This window comes from Zea mays, chromosome 2 (genome assembly GCF_902167145.1).
Source record: "Zea mays cultivar B73 chromosome 2, Zm-B73-REFERENCE-NAM-5.0, whole genome shotgun sequence".
NCBI classification, from domain to species: Eukaryota; Viridiplantae; Streptophyta; class Magnoliopsida; order Poales; family Poaceae; genus Zea; species Zea mays.
In genome coordinates this window covers 185,102,744-185,120,049 of record NC_050097.1, presented here as the reverse complement: position 1 = coordinate 185,120,049, position 17,306 = coordinate 185,102,744, and the positions used below count along the sequence as shown (strand labels likewise).

The 17,306-nt window shown below is 48.7% G+C and overlaps 3 protein-coding genes across 12 annotated transcripts; 2 read left to right on the top strand and 1 right to left on the bottom strand.

The window, feature by feature from the left end:
* Nucleotides 1–867: 867 nt before the first annotated feature.
* LOC100272638 (uncharacterized) lies at nucleotides 868–3,014 on the bottom strand. Of its 10 annotated transcripts, none has more exons than NM_001353541.1 (7): nucleotides 2,799–2,884; nucleotides 2,481–2,726; nucleotides 2,326–2,381; nucleotides 2,167–2,245; nucleotides 1,956–2,094; nucleotides 1,747–1,860; nucleotides 868–1,645 (listed from the first exon to the last, which is right to left on the bottom strand). In NM_001353541.1, the coding sequence occupies exons 2-7, from the start codon at nucleotides 2,669–2,671 to the stop codon at nucleotides 1,454–1,456; spliced, it is 771 nt and encodes a 256-aa protein (NP_001340470.1). In that variant the 5' UTR covers nucleotides 2,672–2,726; nucleotides 2,799–2,884; the 3' UTR covers nucleotides 868–1,453. The 10 variants fall into 10 exon arrangements, with proteins under 10 accessions (NP_001340470.1, XP_023157235.2, XP_023157234.2 ...); XM_023301467.2 differs by having other exon boundaries at nucleotides 1,125–1,645; nucleotides 2,481–2,719; nucleotides 2,799–3,014; XM_023301466.2 differs by having other exon boundaries at nucleotides 1,125–1,645; nucleotides 1,738–1,860; nucleotides 2,481–2,719; nucleotides 2,799–3,002.
* A 1,594-nt stretch (nucleotides 3,015–4,608) lies between these two features.
* Nucleotides 4,609–5,221, top strand: LOC109944586 (uncharacterized). Its single transcript, XM_020549358.1, has one exon. The coding sequence runs from the start codon at nucleotides 4,616–4,618 to the stop codon at nucleotides 5,153–5,155; it is 540 nt and encodes a 179-aa protein (XP_020404947.1). The 5' UTR covers nucleotides 4,609–4,615; the 3' UTR covers nucleotides 5,156–5,221.
* Nucleotides 5,222–12,793: 7,572 nt separating this feature from the next.
* On the top strand, nucleotides 12,794–15,415 carry LOC100279487 (uncharacterized). Its single transcript, NM_001360976.1, has 2 exons — nucleotides 12,794–13,312; nucleotides 14,434–15,415. Exons 1-2 carry the CDS (start codon nucleotides 12,890–12,892, stop codon nucleotides 15,055–15,057), a joined length of 1,047 nt encoding a protein of 348 aa, NP_001347905.1. The 5' UTR covers nucleotides 12,794–12,889; the 3' UTR covers nucleotides 15,058–15,415.
* Nucleotides 15,416–17,306: the final 1,891 nt, after the last annotated feature.

The window sequence follows — 17,306 nt, the reverse complement described above, 5'->3', positions numbered from 1 at the left end:
GTCTGCGCTGCGCTATGGAAGGCTGGTTGCTTTGACTGCATGCATGCGCGGCCTCAGAACCAGTCATGCAGTTATCAGGTCATTGTGGATGCATGGAAACCGTATAGCGCTGCATCCTGCATGCATGCGGCCACTTTTTTTCAACTGAAAGCCGTTCGCAATTATCGGCACCACTCTAACCGAGTTCCCCTTTTATCCGTGCGAGGGAGAGAGTGGGGGTCGCGTGTTGGTAGCCTGGCATGCATCCTCGTGCCCCTGCGTAGAGACCGACCGTCATGTTCGATCCCTCGGGCCGGCGAGGCTCCGGCATGGCGCGGGCGTGCCTTCGGCTACGATGTGGCCTCGACGCGGGCACGGCTTCAGGCGCGTGCGCGTGTCCTTCGACATGGGTGCGGCTGACGACGCGAGCTGGCACGCACAGGCGCGACTTCAGGCACGAGTGCGACCTCCGGCGCGGCGCGGCGCGACGTTCCTGTGCGTTATGCATACCAGCATCACGCGATACAGACCAATCGTGTGTGTTCGTGATTGGCAATATGGATTCGACCACTGATTCGCTTTTTTCAGACGAACACATTAACAACAATATATGGTACCGTGTGATTGCGTAGATGGTAAATCGAAGCCTGTCGCGTAGGACAGTTTGGCGAGGCCAGGGACCTGCCAGCTTGACGGAGAGTTGATGCAGATCTGATCCCGCGGCAAGATCGAGGTAGAGCGTGCTGATAACGTATTGAGAACTACGTTACCACGGATCACCAGATCCGCTTCCTTCCCTCCCGTCAGCAGATTAGGCGCGAGAAGATGTAGAGAACCCGTCTCCCTTCCCATAAACACGACAGAGGAAACACACGAGACACTGGATATAGGGTTGGGCCTCTGGCCTCTTTCTCTTCTCTGTATTATGAAGGGGTGTACAGGTTCCTTATATAGAGATATGAGACCCCTCAGGGGCAAAGTCGGTATTTGCCCACATAACCTTAACTAGGGTTACTTAACACGAAGAAGCTGGGTGAATCAGAATGAGTCCTACATGTTGGTAACACAGGCCCAAGTGGTTGATCCGTGACTCAAAAGCCAAAATCCTTTATATGAAGAATGTGCAAACTGTATCCACACCATACTTGAAGTAGAACTGCAAATACTTGGTCATCGGGTGTTGATGTCTTGACAATTTTCCTCAGTGCACTGACATAGATGCAAATGGATCAGTCTTTAACAAATCTTCACCACCTTCAGATTGCCTGTAAGATGGTCTCAAACGTTACTCCCTCCCACACCATGTGTCAGACGAAGGAGTTCAGCCTAGGCTATCAAATAATAGACATATGGTGTTTTCTGTTATAAATGTCGACAAGCTGCTATACTGTGTGCATTCTACGTAGCGTAGGTCGTGATAGGTGCTGAAATCAACTGCTCATTGATATCAGCATGAGTGGAGGCCGGGCTGTTGTCATTCAAGAAGCTTGTTGCACGTGCCAACGCCGATGGCAGCAGCAAGATGCCACGCGGCGTGGATATAGGGAGTCTCCGGGAAGCAGTCGTCGGCGATGAACAGCGCACCTCCCAGCAGAGACGACACCTTGTGCAGGTTATGCGCCATCCTGAGCTCCGGTTCCATCGACGCTCTTCTCGCAAATGAAACCTGCTGGCGGCGTCCATTAGGATAGTTAATAATTAGTGTTGTGTTGTCTTCAGTCAATCTAGCTACAGAAGATACATATACATGTGGATTACATTACTTGCCTCCATGAGTCCAGTGTGGACAGCCGAAACCACCAGTGGCTGAAACGGCAGGAGCAACGCTGAAGCGGCCATGAGCAATCTTGGGTTCTCGTTGCCTACTGCTCTCGACAAACACTGCGTGGAACACGTACATACATAGTTGTTGTTGTCATGAACGACGTGCGAATTAATCCCTCGACTAGTAGCTATCCTCGATGCCGACGACCTACCAGAGTTGTGGTGGCAATCATAGTGTAGTCGGCCCAACGCAGGAGCCTCCGGATTCCTCCTCTGGAAGAATGGTACAGGCTCGACGCTACTCCCATCCCGACCAGGGAGTTGGCGTAGATAGCGGCGTTCAGGTTCTTCCTGCAGCATCGCGCGTTACTTAGTAGACTCCTCGCGCTGTGAGCACGCAAGCAAACAAAGCATATATGTTGCCTTGGAGCCTGCAGTCCAAGAACGATGAAGGGCAGCGAGGTGACGACGTTCGCGACAGTCTCGCCAGCATGCTTGTCACCTGCTCAAAACAGATCGAATAATACGCTTTTATTACTACTGGAAGCCCGAGATTATATGCATGGCAAGTGGTTACCGTACACGTAATGGTGCAGTGGATGGGCTTGAAGCAAGACGGTCTGTGCTGCCATAGCCTTCTGCGGTCACAAGAAGGCATTGCATCAGATCACCAAAGCTAAGAAGGGTGGACTTGTGTATGCGTGGTTAGGTTAGCTACTGCAGATTTTTGCGCTCACCGGATCTGCAACCTCTGCTGTGCCTGTGCTGTACCACCACGGCCACGCTTGTGGTGGTGTTCACAAGCTGCTGGTGACGACGACGCCCCACCGTCGGTCTGTGCCGGATCCGATGGACGGCCGAGCTGCACCCCGTAGAGGCCATCCAAGACGGTCGACGAAGGGTTGTTGCTACCGTTCTCGGCTCCCATCTGTCCTGATCCTGATCCTGTTCTCTGTGTGTGAGCTGATGAAACCACCTGTGCTCTAGCTTGAGACCTGTCAAACTAAGTACACTAAACAATGGGCTATTGCTATGCTAGGGAGGAAGACACGCACCGCGAGATCGCGCGCGCGTGTGGTAGTAGTAGTAGAAGTAGAAACCCACCCAGCTTGCCTCCGCCGCCCACCGGTCGCGGTCGTCGTCGCTGCCTGGCTGTCCGATCGCAAGGAGGGCGGATAAATAGTCATTGGCGTGAGCGTCGCGCCCGGCGCCGGGAGACGCCAAGACATGGGAGCGCAGGATGCCGATTCCGAGGGGATCTTCCCTTCGCACGCAGGACGTCCGCCCGAATATTCTCGCCCGCCGGGGTGTGGGGGCGGGGCGGGGCGGTGCATGGGTGCCAGGCTCATGGCCGCAATTGTGCGACAGGCTAGCTTTGTCGGCCCGTTAAGTAGCGGGCCCAAAGGGTGGGTGGAAGTAACGGAAGTGCGGAGTGTGCAGTGCAGCGTTGCATGCGCCTGCAGGCCGGCAAACCTGGAGCTGTCAGGTCACGCTTGGGCCCTCCCATCGGTAATTGTTGCGACGGCAGAGTGCCAGGCTATCTGCTCCTCGCATGAGCCGTCTGACTCTGACCGACCGACGCCTGCCTCCACGCTCGAGGAGCACGGCTCGCAGGTCGCTTGGCAAGGCATGTCAACAAAAAAAGGTTGCTTGGCTTGGCGTGGTACATACAGTAGTAGTAGTAGGATCTGTGTGTCTGCAACTTTGCGCTGCTCCGAGCTCTGCTCTCACCACGCGCTCTTGCTCCGCACACTTCCGTCAGTGATGCGTGTTTCATTTCAATTCACATGAGCGCCTTTGTCAGACCATCTATCAGAATTATGCCCCGTTTGGTTTAGGGTGACTAAAGTTTAGTGACTAAAGTTTAGTCACTTTTATTCCCTAAATAAGTAAGGCCCTGTTTGGTTCTTTTAGTCACTAGACTAATTTTAGTGACTAAAGTTTAGTCGCTAAAGTACCCTGTGTTGGTTCGAGTGACTAAACCGGACTAAAGAGCATTAATTGTTGTGAATAATTACTGTTTTACCCCTATTGATTAATGGATGTTTACTATAAGAAGAAAGTTGAGAGGGCAAATAAGGTAAAAATACTACTTTAGTCCCTTTTAGTCACCCCTTGGTGACTAAAGAACTAAAGTTTAGTAACTCTATTTTAGTCATCATGTTTGCTTCTTTAGGGACTAAAAGTGACTAAAATTTAGTCACTAAACTTTAGTCACCCATAACCAAACGAGGCCTAAATATGGTGACTAAAGTGAAGTGACTAAACTTTAGTTCTTTAGTCACCAAGGGGTGACTAAAAGATACTAAAGTAGTATTTTTACTTTATTTGCTCTTTCCACTTCCTTCTTATAGCAAACATCCATTAATTAATAGGGGTAAAACAGTCATTATTCACAACAATTAATGCTCTTTAGTCCGGTTTAGTCACTGGAACCAAACATGGTACTTTAGCGACTAAACTTTAGTCACTAAAATTTAGTCTAATGACTAAAGGAACCAAACAGGGCCTTAGTCCTGTAGCCGTGGGAACTTGTCAGAATTACTGTGTAGGTAGGTACTCTGTGGCTATATCCCAGCCGCTCTCCTATCCATCTCATCCAATATTTCAAGCTGCACTGTCATTCTACGGAGCAAAATCTCTTATTTTCCACGATCCAACGTAAGTAAATTACGACTAAGTTTGCGCTGCTCAGCTTCGTGCATGTATTGGATCCCTATCCAACGGTCCAGGGAGGCCAAATTCTTGAGTGCCACATGACCCCAAACCGCCGTCTATTCAGATACGATAAGGCACGCGCCACGGCTGCCGTGCAAACCAAAAGCATACCACAGGGAAGCCGGAAGCCTTCGCCGCCTCCGCGTGTCCGGCGATGGACACCGTCGCCTCATGGCGCCTCCTCTCCCCGCCTCCCTGCCCGCAGCAGCTACCCAAGCGGCAAGCGACCTTCGCGGCCTCGCCACGGCAGCATTCGGCCAGCTCCAGCAGCGCCAAGTTCAGGCTCCTCTGCCACCTCCACCTCCATGACAAGATCGATACACATATAGCTACCAATAATCTTGCATTGGTTTCGTTGCCATTGCCGGCCACCTCACCCATATCGATCTCGCCTACAATTCCTGCCGCGCCGCGGTGTCTGATCGTCCATGCTCTTTGTTCTGTTTCCCGTTTGCTTCTTGGACGAGACGACGAACGCGCAGCCAGCGGCGTCGGTGCAGCAGAGCTCGCAGCTGCAGAGGCTGGCAACGGTGCTACGGTGCGGCGCCGTCTGGGCAGCTGTACGTACAGGAGTGTCCATCACTGCCCGGCCCTGCAGCTTGGTTTGATAATGCTGCCGGCCGGAATCGAACGTGTGATATCGCAAATGCTGTATAATGTACCTAGGTTGAGGCGCCGGCGGCGCTGGCGGTGACCGGGGAGGAGGACATCGACCTCCTAGCGATCCTGCCGCCGATCGCGGTGTTCGCCTTCTTCTACTTCCTCGTCGCTCCTGTGCGTGAGCTTATTACTTGGCTTGGCTCCGATCCTCATGCATGGTTTGCGAGTTCATTATTTTGGACTGCCCCTTTGAGAATTGTTGTTGTTGGTGGTGTGTGTGCAGCCGCTGATCATGAACTGGATGAGGCTGAGGTGGTACAAGCGTGAATTCGTGGAGACGTACCTGCAATTCATGTTCACCTACCTCTTCTACCCAGCGTAAGTGTACCTGCTACGGCGTCCTAAACACATGTTCTGTTTAGGATCAGTTCCAAATGATACTAGTACTGGTACTATATAAACATAAAAAAACATGTTCAAATGTTGATGTGTCCAATGTCAGGACCAATAGAAAACAAATGCCCCGGATCCAGGCACAAACATCTAAAAAGTGTAGCTTTTGGATTACTATAGAATGGCATAGGCTATTCTAGTGCCACTAGTTCTGTAGATTATAATCCAAGTGATATGTTGGTTATAGCCGGACAAGATAAGGCCAGGCTTCTTCCTCAGCTGGCCCAGTTTCTATTGGTCTAGCAGAGTGGAGTTACTTTAGCTTGCATGACCTGCTAAGGGTATATACAACCCTGACACTGTTGTACGGTACTCAAATATAAGACATAAATAAAACACAATGTAATATAGTAAACGTGTCTAAAACATGTGTCTTGCTATTTTCATCGCACCAATCAGAGTATTCAATAAATTAAATTGACCAATCAGCTAGTCCTCTGTGTCGAGCATAAAGTCAAAACACAGTGTCTTCGTAAAACACGTGTCTTGAGTTTTTTTTATATTTACCCCCTTAAACACACTCGAAGACACAGCTCAAGACACTCATTGTACATGCCCCTAATTAGGCTCCAAATTCATGCCATTTTCCAGAAACATTTTGTTTTTGTGTGTGTGTGTCTTACTTTTTTTATTGACATTAACATTTTAAAATGTAATCAAAGTAAGCTTACATTTTGTGTTAGCATGCGTGAACAATAAATATGTGTTATGTTTTGTCACATAATAAACATTTTCTTAAAAAACTCATAACCTAATGATACTAACAAATATTTAAACCAATATTAGAAATTATGACATACAACTTAACTTTAGATATATTTATACATTTTAATTAAAAGTACCATATTAAACTATTAGTATAACTTTAACTACACATATAATTTCTTGATAGGATGATCCAATCATTTTGAGATATGTGGGAGGCCACTAGTGATTATATTTTCCTAGTCCATTAAGATTAATTCGAGTAAAAAGTTAATCTTTATAAGGCTTAAGTATTTAACATTCTGTTGAAGTTAGCACTGCTACCACGTCCGATATTTCACTTCAAGCATTATCACTTATGTTAAGTGACATAGTATATGTTTTAAATTATTGCTTATGGTATTAGTATTTAAGAATGTACTCCATGACCTAAAATTCTTATTTTGAAAACTGCAAAAAGAGAGTTAATAAAATTATAATAAGCACAAGAACTATAATTTAACTTGATGATAAAATTAAAGAATATGTAGCAATTAACAATAGTAAAGGTTGAACAATTAAAACTCAAATTTAGGACTTAGTAAGGTATAACAAGAGCCACTATAGTTGACAGTGTGATTTCAAACTAATTATATATTTAAACAATATAATGCTGCTATGAAAGAAAAATATGAATATCAATAAAAATATAGATAAGCCCTTGCAAAAAATATTAATGAGTTTATAATAAATGTTGTTATGTTAAAAAAGAAAAACATACAATTTAACACGCGGAATTCTTTATTTGTCATTTGTTACAAAAATATTATTATACATTGGCTATTATGTTTATTTTGTTAAAAAACAATAAGCTCTTTTGTCAAACAGTTACTAATATTTATATGTTTTAAAATTCTAGTCTGCGTGAGAGCACAGCTCGATATATAGACTGGTACTACTAGCTGATTTTCTTTACATAAGGAAAAACAAAAGATTGATTTCGGTTTCATTTTTGTATTGTAAGTATGGTACCTGTGTGTTTGCAGGATGATGTTCTGGGCGCCATTCGTCAACTTCAGGAAGTTCCCGAGGGATCCCACCATGCGGTACCCTTGGTCCAAGCCAAAGGAGGGCACGCCGCTGTTCAAAGATAGATACCCGCCTATAGACTCCTACTAGGCAGCAAAAGATTTCTTTACCTGAATCTGTGTAAAACAATATCACAGTCAAATAATACCCGTGCTAGTACATGGGAAAGGTGCTCTGCAGACTCAACTCTCGAGTCATTGTAGTTGCAGCGATATCTCACGCATAGAAAGGAGAAGAACCATGCGTGTTTTTTTCTTAGACAAGTACGCCCAGACGTCGAAGCATATTTCGTGCTTGACAAAAGATTACACCCAAAAAACGAATATCCCTATTTTGGCTTTGATAATTAAGTGCTCGCTACGTGAATTAATGTTTTATTTAAATACTCTCTCCGTTCTTTTTTATTTACCGCGTTTTAGTTTAAAAATAAACTAGCAGACGATAAATATTCGAAAACGGATGTAGTATTAATTACGAGAGGTTATTTTTTATGATAGACAAGACATAGTAAATGACCATAGCTCAGGCCTCAGGGCCTCGACTATGGTACCTAGACCCTCGACCCACGAGGAGCCCGAGCAAAGCAATATGGGGCATCTAACCCTTTTGTGGGTTTTAGTGGACTAAATGACAAAAATATTAAAGGACTAATCAATTTTCTAAGTGTTGAACAAGAAAGCTAAGTATAAAGGGTATACTTAAGCATGGTAATCAAAGGATCAACAGAAGCTAAGCAATATGGGGACATTCCATAGAATGTGAAATGGTTATAAGAACGTGGAATATCACAAGCAAGATGAGAAAGCAAACAAGATTGATAAAATCAGGGTGAGACTTAAGATGAGAATGAATTGGAGAAGTCTTATGCAAAGAATGTTTGATCATAAACAAAGAAAGGAAGAATATTGATTATGTTGGTCTTCAACATAATGTGACTCAGAGATAGTTTAATAAACTGAGGACAAGACAAGAAAAGGCTTTGAAGGACCTAGCTAGGTGAAGGTCAAAAGTAAGAGATCTTTTGAATAAGGATCGTGAATGGGTGAAAAAAGAAGAGTCTTTGTTGGAAGTCAAAGGATTGATCAAATCGTGAAGACTTATGTTGTGCTGGATATCACAACATTAGAAGACGTGATTTGAAGGCATCAGATTATCTCATATGTATTGTGATGGTTCAAGTCCTAAGTCTCAAGGGATGCTAGTTCAAGAGATCAAGCATGATCACAAGTTCAAGTGAAGGGCTCACCTGTTGTGCAGACTTTGATAAAAGAAGCCAAAAGTAAGAAATCAGTAAGGATTTGGAATTTGTGTCATTCTAGTGTTTGGATATATTCTTGATGACCATTACAAGATGTTGGAGCTCTGGGAAGAAGATAGAATGATACAATATTCAAAAATGGATCAAAGGACAGGTGGTAGACCATTTGAGCCAGTGTGGCAGACCATCCGCAGTTAGAACTTCTAATATGGGCATAAACTTGGAGTTTGTATGTTGTGCATAGTTTTTGTGTGGTGGACCGTTCGATCCTAGGGTGCGGACCGTCCGCGGTACATCTATTGAACATGGACAAGGACTGTGCATTTTTGTGTATTTAGGCTGTGAACCGTCTGTGCCTAAGTCACATACAGTACAAGCCCTCGGGTGGACCATCTGATCCTAGGCGCCACACTGTTCACAAGCTTAATATCCGAGGACAACCAGTTTGAGAACTTGTCGTGGTTTCGTAAACCAGGGGATAATAAGATTTGTGTTCGAAGGGAATGATAGCGTGGACTCACTCCAAATGGTGAGCCGTCGGGACTCAAGCAATGGGTTTGAGACAGTGGGTTATATTGGTTCAGGCTTGCGCCCTAGTCCAGTGTAGTGCTGAAGCGGTATCCCTAAGGTTCGTATGGTCGAGCGTGGCCGTACTCCTGGCATGGCGCACCGCGTCACGTGTCTGGCGTACGAGTTCTTGTAGTGAGTTCTGATGTTGTCGTAGTGGCGGTGCATCTTCGTCTTTCGTCACAAACACTACGTCATCCTCCTACGTGCGTCGGCATACACCCGGTGTGGTGTATCGCCCCGTCTTTTCCAGTTCGTGGAATGCTGTGGAGACGTCATGGTGATAGGGACTCCTCGGTGCCCCCTCGATGTGCTCTGTGCATGTCCGGAAATGGCTTGATGGTGCCGCACCCCGTCGTAGCTGATGTGGGTCGGTAGCGCTAGAATGTGATCTCTGCCTCGCTAGGTGGCTCAATGGTGAGTTGGTCGGCGGAGTTGGTTGTCGGAGAGTTAGTCAGCCGATTTGTCTCGCAGAGTTGTTTGTTGGAGAGTTGGTCAACGGAGTTGGTCGGCGGAGAGTTGGTAACGTAGAGTTGGTCGACGGAGAGTTGATCGACAAGTGGACCGTTTTTTAGAAAGACCATTTAGAGACTAAAATGAAAAAAAGCTAATCTTTAGTTTCTCAAACCAAACATGTCCTTCGTATTGGATTAACAATGGGCACCGAGGTCTACCTATGGGCAAAATAATTACGTCGTCGCATGAGTGTAGCTGGTGCACAGCTCAAGTAATTACTACTAGTCGCTAGTGGCGGCTGGCAGTGAGCAAGTGACAACTCTTCCTCTGATGCTACAATCTCTCTTTTTTTTTTTTGTTGCGGCCGAGAAAAAGGCGAGCATGCTTTCTAGGAAATCTTGTTCCGGCGGGGAGGAGCAAGGCGAAAAGGCGCATGGTACTCACGTCATAATGGCGTGGCGATGATCTCAAGCGCACGCGGGGCCTAGCCCCCCCTAGCCCCATCCATGAGCATGCACGGAATAATCCGCTCTCGCCTCGGTGGTGTCTGGTGGCATCGTCATCACCAGTCAGTCACCACCCTCCGTCCGATTGACACTCGACGATATGATCCATCCATCCATCCGTCAGCTGAGTCGACGGTAACAAACCAAATGGCGTGCGTTAACTAACCCATACCATAGTAGTAGAAAGCGTGGGCAAGAGAGATTCGCTGGCTGACACACATACGTAGCCGGCGCGAGGTGGAGAGGGGGACGGCGCCGGCGCGACGGGCGTGCCGCGCAAAAGCTCGACAGCGCCACACGAGCCATCATCGCAGCAGCGTTGGGCGCGACGCGAACGAGCTGGGACAAAAAGAGGAGCCAGCCAAAGGAGCACGAGAGGAGGGAGGGAGCCAAAGCCAACTTTCTGCGCCCGGCCACCTTTCGCGGGCGCGATCTTTTGCAGGTTCTCCATCCATCCTATTGGTATTGGGCTACGAGCCTAACGAACCGACCCAACCCAACCCAACGGAGACGAGAAGGGCGTCGATCGGCCATCCGTGATCCGTGATCCGTCCAGCAGCCAGCACCCCACCCACCGGCGGAGGAGGAGGAGGAGATCGGTCGCCGCAGCGGCCGAGGCTCCCGGTCCCGGCATGCCAATGCCAATGCCAATGCCAATGCCAATGCCATGCAGTAGGCGATATTCCTCAGAGAGCGTGCGGGCAGCAGCCTGCGGGACACAATCATCCGGTCGCGTCTCGGGCCGCGCGCAGCACGGCACGAGAGGGGGAAAAAAAAGGAGGTGGGGTGGGGCGAGGCGACGGCCGGGGACGGGAAATAACTGCGACACGAGGCGGAGGCGTGGCCTGCTCGGACCTGCCAAAAGGCCGCGCGCCGACGGGCGGACACAATCACGCGCCCACGCTGTGGCTGTGGCAAGAGACATGGCTCGTGGCTCGGGTTCGGCTGCCCAAGGCGGCCAGCGTGCGCCTTTTGCTCCCGGTCACCCGCCGGCTCGGCTGGCTCGCTCGCTCGCGGCGCGCCGCCTAGTAGTAAGTGGTAGTAGTAGTAGGCCGCCTACTACCACCCCCCTTCCCTAGCCGAGTAGCCGACGGATCATGGATGGCTCGGGGGCCGGTCGGATCGGGCACGCAGGCAGCGCCGCGGCTGTTCCCTGCGGCCGCGGCACGCCGGGGCGTGGCGCCTTTTTCCATTGACTGCTCCCGCAGCGCTGGTCGGCTTTTTATGCTTCGCGCGGTTCGGTTGCGGGTACTTGGGCTGCTGCTCTGCGCTGCGTGCTTGCATTGCCTTGCCTGCTTGCTTGCTTTGGGCCCACGGCCGGCCGCGCCGAAGCATCACGGACCTTGCCAACTGCCTGCCCCCCTTCATTTGTCAAATCGCAGGCTCGCCTTCCGCTTCTCAAACCTCAACCTCAGAGACGCGCACGCGCCTGCTGACTGCTGTAACCTCTGCTCAGCTGTGCGGGCGCCGTGAAATCTACTACTAGTACGGTACTACTATAGGTATAGGAAACAAAACGACAAGTTTGGACCTCATGTTTTGGGGATGTTTGGTTTATTCTGATTAGGCTCATTGTTCACTCCTTATTAAATCAATATGTGTTAGTTTTATCATAAGTCAAATATTTATACTTAACCACCGGTCAAATATATAATCCCTCCCTCTGTTCTAAAATAGTAGTCGTGTTAACTCTTATTTTTTATGTATATATTCAAATAGATGATGATGATAAATATAGACACATGCACAAAACTAGATTCATCAAATACTGTATGAATTCACTGATTCCCGAAAACGAATTTTATTCTGGGACAGGGAATCATATATAAGTTTACGACATAATGTTTATGCTTCTTTTAGATTTTACTGTAAAAATACTTTCATCATCTACAATTTATATGCTGTGAAACGAAAAGAATCTTTCGAAATAGATGATCAAAGATAATCATGCTTCATTTAGGGGAAAAAAACCTAATATGACATATACATAAAAATGGAAGGAGTGTGTACAGATGAAATATATAAAGTGATGATCTGAAAGCGATATATAAATCTTGTAGCGTCTTATCGAGTTATCGTTCCCATTAGTGATCACCTGTATTGTTGCAAGCAATGTGTTTGTGTTTGCAACCTTACCGATCGAAAATATGACGCGCTACGAGACGGATGAAAGTCAAGCTTGCACAAAATAAAACACTCCTGACAAAGTATGTTTATGGCATGTTCGCCATCACATCGCTCTTTGTGTACTGTCAGAATAAAAGGATCATTCCAAGTAGACACATATCAAAAGAACCCCACAACATTTTTTTCCCAAACAAAAAAATTTGATCAACACATGATGTGTACTGTTCTAGCTTGTCCTACATGCCTAGTCACATCCCTGTTCTACGCAAAGCATATAGGAGTACTCTCCCTACTACTAAACCTTTAAAAAAAGAAGAAGAAGAAAAAAAACTCCTACCACTCTAGTACCATGAAACATCTACTTGGAGAGAGAGAAAAAAAATCTTTAGAAAGACAGCAGACAGACTAGTGTAGTGCCGTACACGAGCGCTGGCCCGCCGTCTCGGCCACTACCGTGGCGCGGCCGCCAAAAGGGCTCGATAAAAAGGCACCACCACAAAGCCGTCGCCGTGCAGGGGTGGCCACGAGCACCGGGCTTAAAAGGCGACACCCATTTGACCGAGAGAGCGAGAGCAGCCGGCCGGAAGCCACACCTTGGCCAGCTTCGTTCGCCAGTCCAGCACCAGCACCAGCAGCACCACCACCAACCTCGGAGCTAGCCAAGACCGGCCGGAAGCTAGGGCTAGCCATGTGGGACGGAGGCGTCGAGCACGGGAGCCAGGAGGCCGCGCACCAGCTGCTCCCGTGGCTCGGCGCGGCGCCCTTCTCCGAGCCGGCGGCCGTGGCGGGCCTCGGCGCCGCCATGGGGGCCTACGCCTGCGACGGCGTCGGCGGGCTCGGGCATGGCGGGGTGTTCGGCTTCGGTTTCGACGCCGCGGTGCAGCAGCAGCAGCAGCAGCAGCGCGCGGCGGACGGGAGCGGCAAGGCGGTGGTGGTGTCCGGGCTGCTGGGGAGCCTGCAGGCGGAGCTGGGGCGGATGACGGCACGGGAGATGATGGACGCCAAGGCGCTGGCGGCCTCGCGCAGCCACAGCGAGGCCGAGCGCCGCCGCCGGCAGCGGATCAACGGCCACCTCGCCAGGCTCAGGAGCCTTCTCCCCAACACCACCAAGGTGACCATTGGATTATTAATTATATTGGTTCGCGTCGCATTTGCCACCGATCACTAATCTCCACCGCGATCTAGAACTCTCGCTAATAACCACATCAAATTAGCGCGTCACCGTTTTGGTGATCTGCATACCGGCATCGTCGATCGCCGCCGTCGTTCTCGATCGATGGTGCAGCCATGAACGGATCAACTTGGCTACGAAATTGGAAGATCCATGTACAATGGAATAGTCACGGATAGCCTAGGGCCCGCGTGAGAGAGAGCTATAGCTACGTACCTAGCTATATATATGAGTATATTTTGACTGATTATGTCTCGTTTGAATCAGTTTTGCTTGGACGTAGTAGAGCTTATTAGACACAGCTTTGAGAAAAGTTGTTCGCATCATTACATGACACATGATGAAGCTGCTTCCAAGGATCTACTTTTGCCTCCCCCCACCTAATGGCATGCATTAGTGCTAGTATTGCAATGGAGGGAAATGATAAAATCTAGAAGTATAGTATATATATTCATATACAGATATAAACGATATGTTGGTGTTACCAAGTGGTGGGCATTAGTGGCAATGGGCTACATGTGATATGTTGCCAAATTAAACACTCCTGATACGATAGAGAGAAGGAGGACACGGAGAGGCAGCACAAATCTTTGATACACGGAAGGAAGCCGCTGTACGTACGTTTGTTCCTGCTTGTGCTACAGGGGAAACCGGCTTCAAAGCCCTGTGCGACATGACATGAATGCGTTTGTGTTACGTACTATCATTTCGTATAGCAGGCACTGGCAGTACGACGACACCTACACCTACACGCGTGTCTAGCTAGTGTAAAAAGCTCCAAAGGCCATTTATGAATGCAGGGATAGAAAAAAGCTGCACCGCGCGAGCGAGTGTACCGCCATTCTCTCATCAGGCCGCGCTCGCTAACAACACTCGATCGCTTCGCTAGCGTGAGCGAGTGAGTGCGCCACCCTAGCTAGGCGAGAGAATAATCATCATGCATGCTCGCTCGCTCGCGCCTTGAGATGATGTTCACACACGACGCAGACCGCTGAAACCGATCCACGCACTCATGTGATTCTATGTGCCCCTGTATTATTCGCGCGCACGCGTTCGTGCAGACGGACAAAGCGTCGCTGCTGGCCGAGGTGCTGGACCACGTGAAGGAGCTGAAGCGCCAGACCTCGGCGATGATGGCGGCCACCGACGCCGACGCCGACGCCGACGACGAAGGCGCCGGGCGGACGCAGGCGCAGGCGCAGGCGCAGCTGCTGCCGACGGAGGCCGACGAGCTGTGCGTGGACGCGGGGGCCGACGGCGCCGGCCGGCTCGTGGTGCGCGCGTCGCTCTGCTGCGAGGACCGCCCGGACCTCATCCCGGACATCGTCCGCGCGCTGGCCGCCCTCCAGATGCGCGCGCGCCGGGCCGAGATCACCACGCTCGGCGGGCGCGTCCGCAGCTTGCTCCTCATCACCGCGGACAGGAGAGCGGACGTCCAGCGCGGCGGCGGCGGCGGCGGCGGCGACGGCGACGACGACGAGGAGGAGGAGGATGAGGAGGAGGGCGGCGAGCGCGCTGCCTCGCACCGGAGGCACGAGTGCATCGCGTCGGTCCAGGAGGCCCTGCGCGGCGTCATGGACCGCAGGACGGCCAGCAGCTGCGACACGTCGTCGTCTGGTGGCGGCGGCGGGAGCATTAAGCGGCAGCGCATGAACTACGGCGCGCAGGAGCAGTGTTCGGTGTAGCATTCATGCATGCGCGCGCACACACACACACGGCGTTTTCCAGCAGCGTGGTATCGAGCTGTGCGTCTTTATGCTTTGCATTGCATTGCATGGATGCATGAACGCATATATATCTGCAAGTTATTTAGCGTAGCTACTTGCTAGTATAAGTTTAGCCGTCGTTTCAAAAGCCTTTGGGCGCCATGGTTTCTTCTTCGGGTATAATGGTGTGTGGTGCATATGCATCAGTGCGTGGCAGCGGTAACTGCTTCAGGCTCAGCCATTCAGTGGGGAGCGTTTTATGTATCCCTTTTGTATGTTCATGTTGTCACGCACACGGTACCGGTTACTGATTTCTTGGAATTGGGGGAAATGGTGATATGGGTGTACAATATCTGGGATTCTGGGGGTTCAGCTGATGGGTGTATTGGTGCCACATGCCGCATGCCGTTCCTTCGTGATTTATGCACGTCAAAATCGAAGCGTTCTTCAGTTCTTCTTTTGCGATATGATGAAGTGTTATTAGTTCCCTAGCTGTTTTTTAATCCGCTGGAGTTTGTTTCTCATATAATAATACTTAGATTATCTGGTAAATTGCACCCTATTTTCATGAATTTGAACTTCTCAAAGAAAATAATTTGGTCAAGTAGAAAAACTTTATAAAATTGATGAAGATATTAGATAAATTTAATTTAGGACAAAACCAAAACAACATATATAACGGAGTGGAGGAAGCATTATATTCTATAGACATAAAAAGATACATGAATTGTTGATCAAACCGTCTACTCCATCGTATAAAACCAACCGCCCTACATTGCCTTTCGTGATGCCTATGCGTGAGACTGTCAGGGACTAGGGTTTCAGCGCGACGGTTGCGTGAGACACGAGCGAACGCGACGAAGCAGACACGATAGCGACGGACAAGCATGTCGCGAAAAAGATACTTTTTACAATACTATTGTTGGTCTGGCATAGCAGCGGCAAGCACGAGCGCGACCAGCCGCCAATGGCTACGGTGTGCGCAGCCACGACATGCGGCCGACGGTACAGGTTGGCTCCCTGGTGGCACAGACGGCTCCTCTGCAGCATGTATATATTTATATATGAGTTGTACATGATATCTACATACTCAGTTATTATTGTCTTTTTCAGTTTAGATGTTATGTTATCACTCGACGCGCTTTATGTTACTTAAGGTTATGCTCTATGCTACATTTTTTTCCTTAACACCGTTGTTGTAGTTTTCATCAATTGTCGCTTAAACTTGCACCTAATCATCATGATTCATGCATTTTCAAATGAATTTTACAACACTCTTTGTTGCATTTTACGTTTCCACTAAAAGCACGTAGCATACCCCACCGCACACGTGGTGGAGATCGTGTGTATCACATTTACAGAGCGTATCTATGTCAGGGTCCACCGTCACTCTCGTGAGGGAACTGTCTTCTAAGATGCTAGATTGATTTTTGGATGACAATTATCGTAAAACTGATATATTTACAACAATCACGTTGGCACGGTATGTACGATAAACCACTGGCCCATCGTGCGCATCTGTAACGGCACCGTCAATTATCGAAAAACATGCACCAGATCAATGTGATTTATGTATATCCAATAGCCAATTTATGACACTTCTTATTGTGTTTTACACTACAATTATCCTAAATCACTTCTTGTTGCGTTCTAATCCTTAAGTATCGAGTTTGTCTCCTTATGGGTAGACCTGTTCAAACGTCGGGCCGAGTTTGGATCGGGTCAAGGTCGGGTCGTGTGCAATTTAACACGGCCTGTACCTCGACCTATGCCTAGTGTTGGGTCTGGTTGGGTTGGCCTATGCCTCTTTGTTTGACGTGTTGAGTCGGTTTTTTGGCTTTGGGTCGGTTTTTTCGGGGTTGAGTTGAGTGTTGAGTAAAAAATCATGACCGGTACCTGGCCCATGAATTATTACGGGTTAAAAATTATGGCTTGTACCCGCCCATCTCATTGGTTGGGTCGGGTCGGACCGATTTTTTGGGCGGGTCGATTCAGGTGACCCATGATCTTTGATCTGGTCTACTTGTGGGAGCAAATTTAGGCTTAGGTTAAAAATCCCCTCGTTTATCCCATAAGCCAAAGCACATGTCTGAGGTTTAGCCCCGGTCATCGTCGTGCTCACATGGGCTATGGCGCCACTATGAATGGGTGGGGTAAGGGTTAAAGGGTTTTCTTAACAAGTGTGAGCTCTTGCATTAATACAATGCTTGGGGCTATCTTACCCCCAT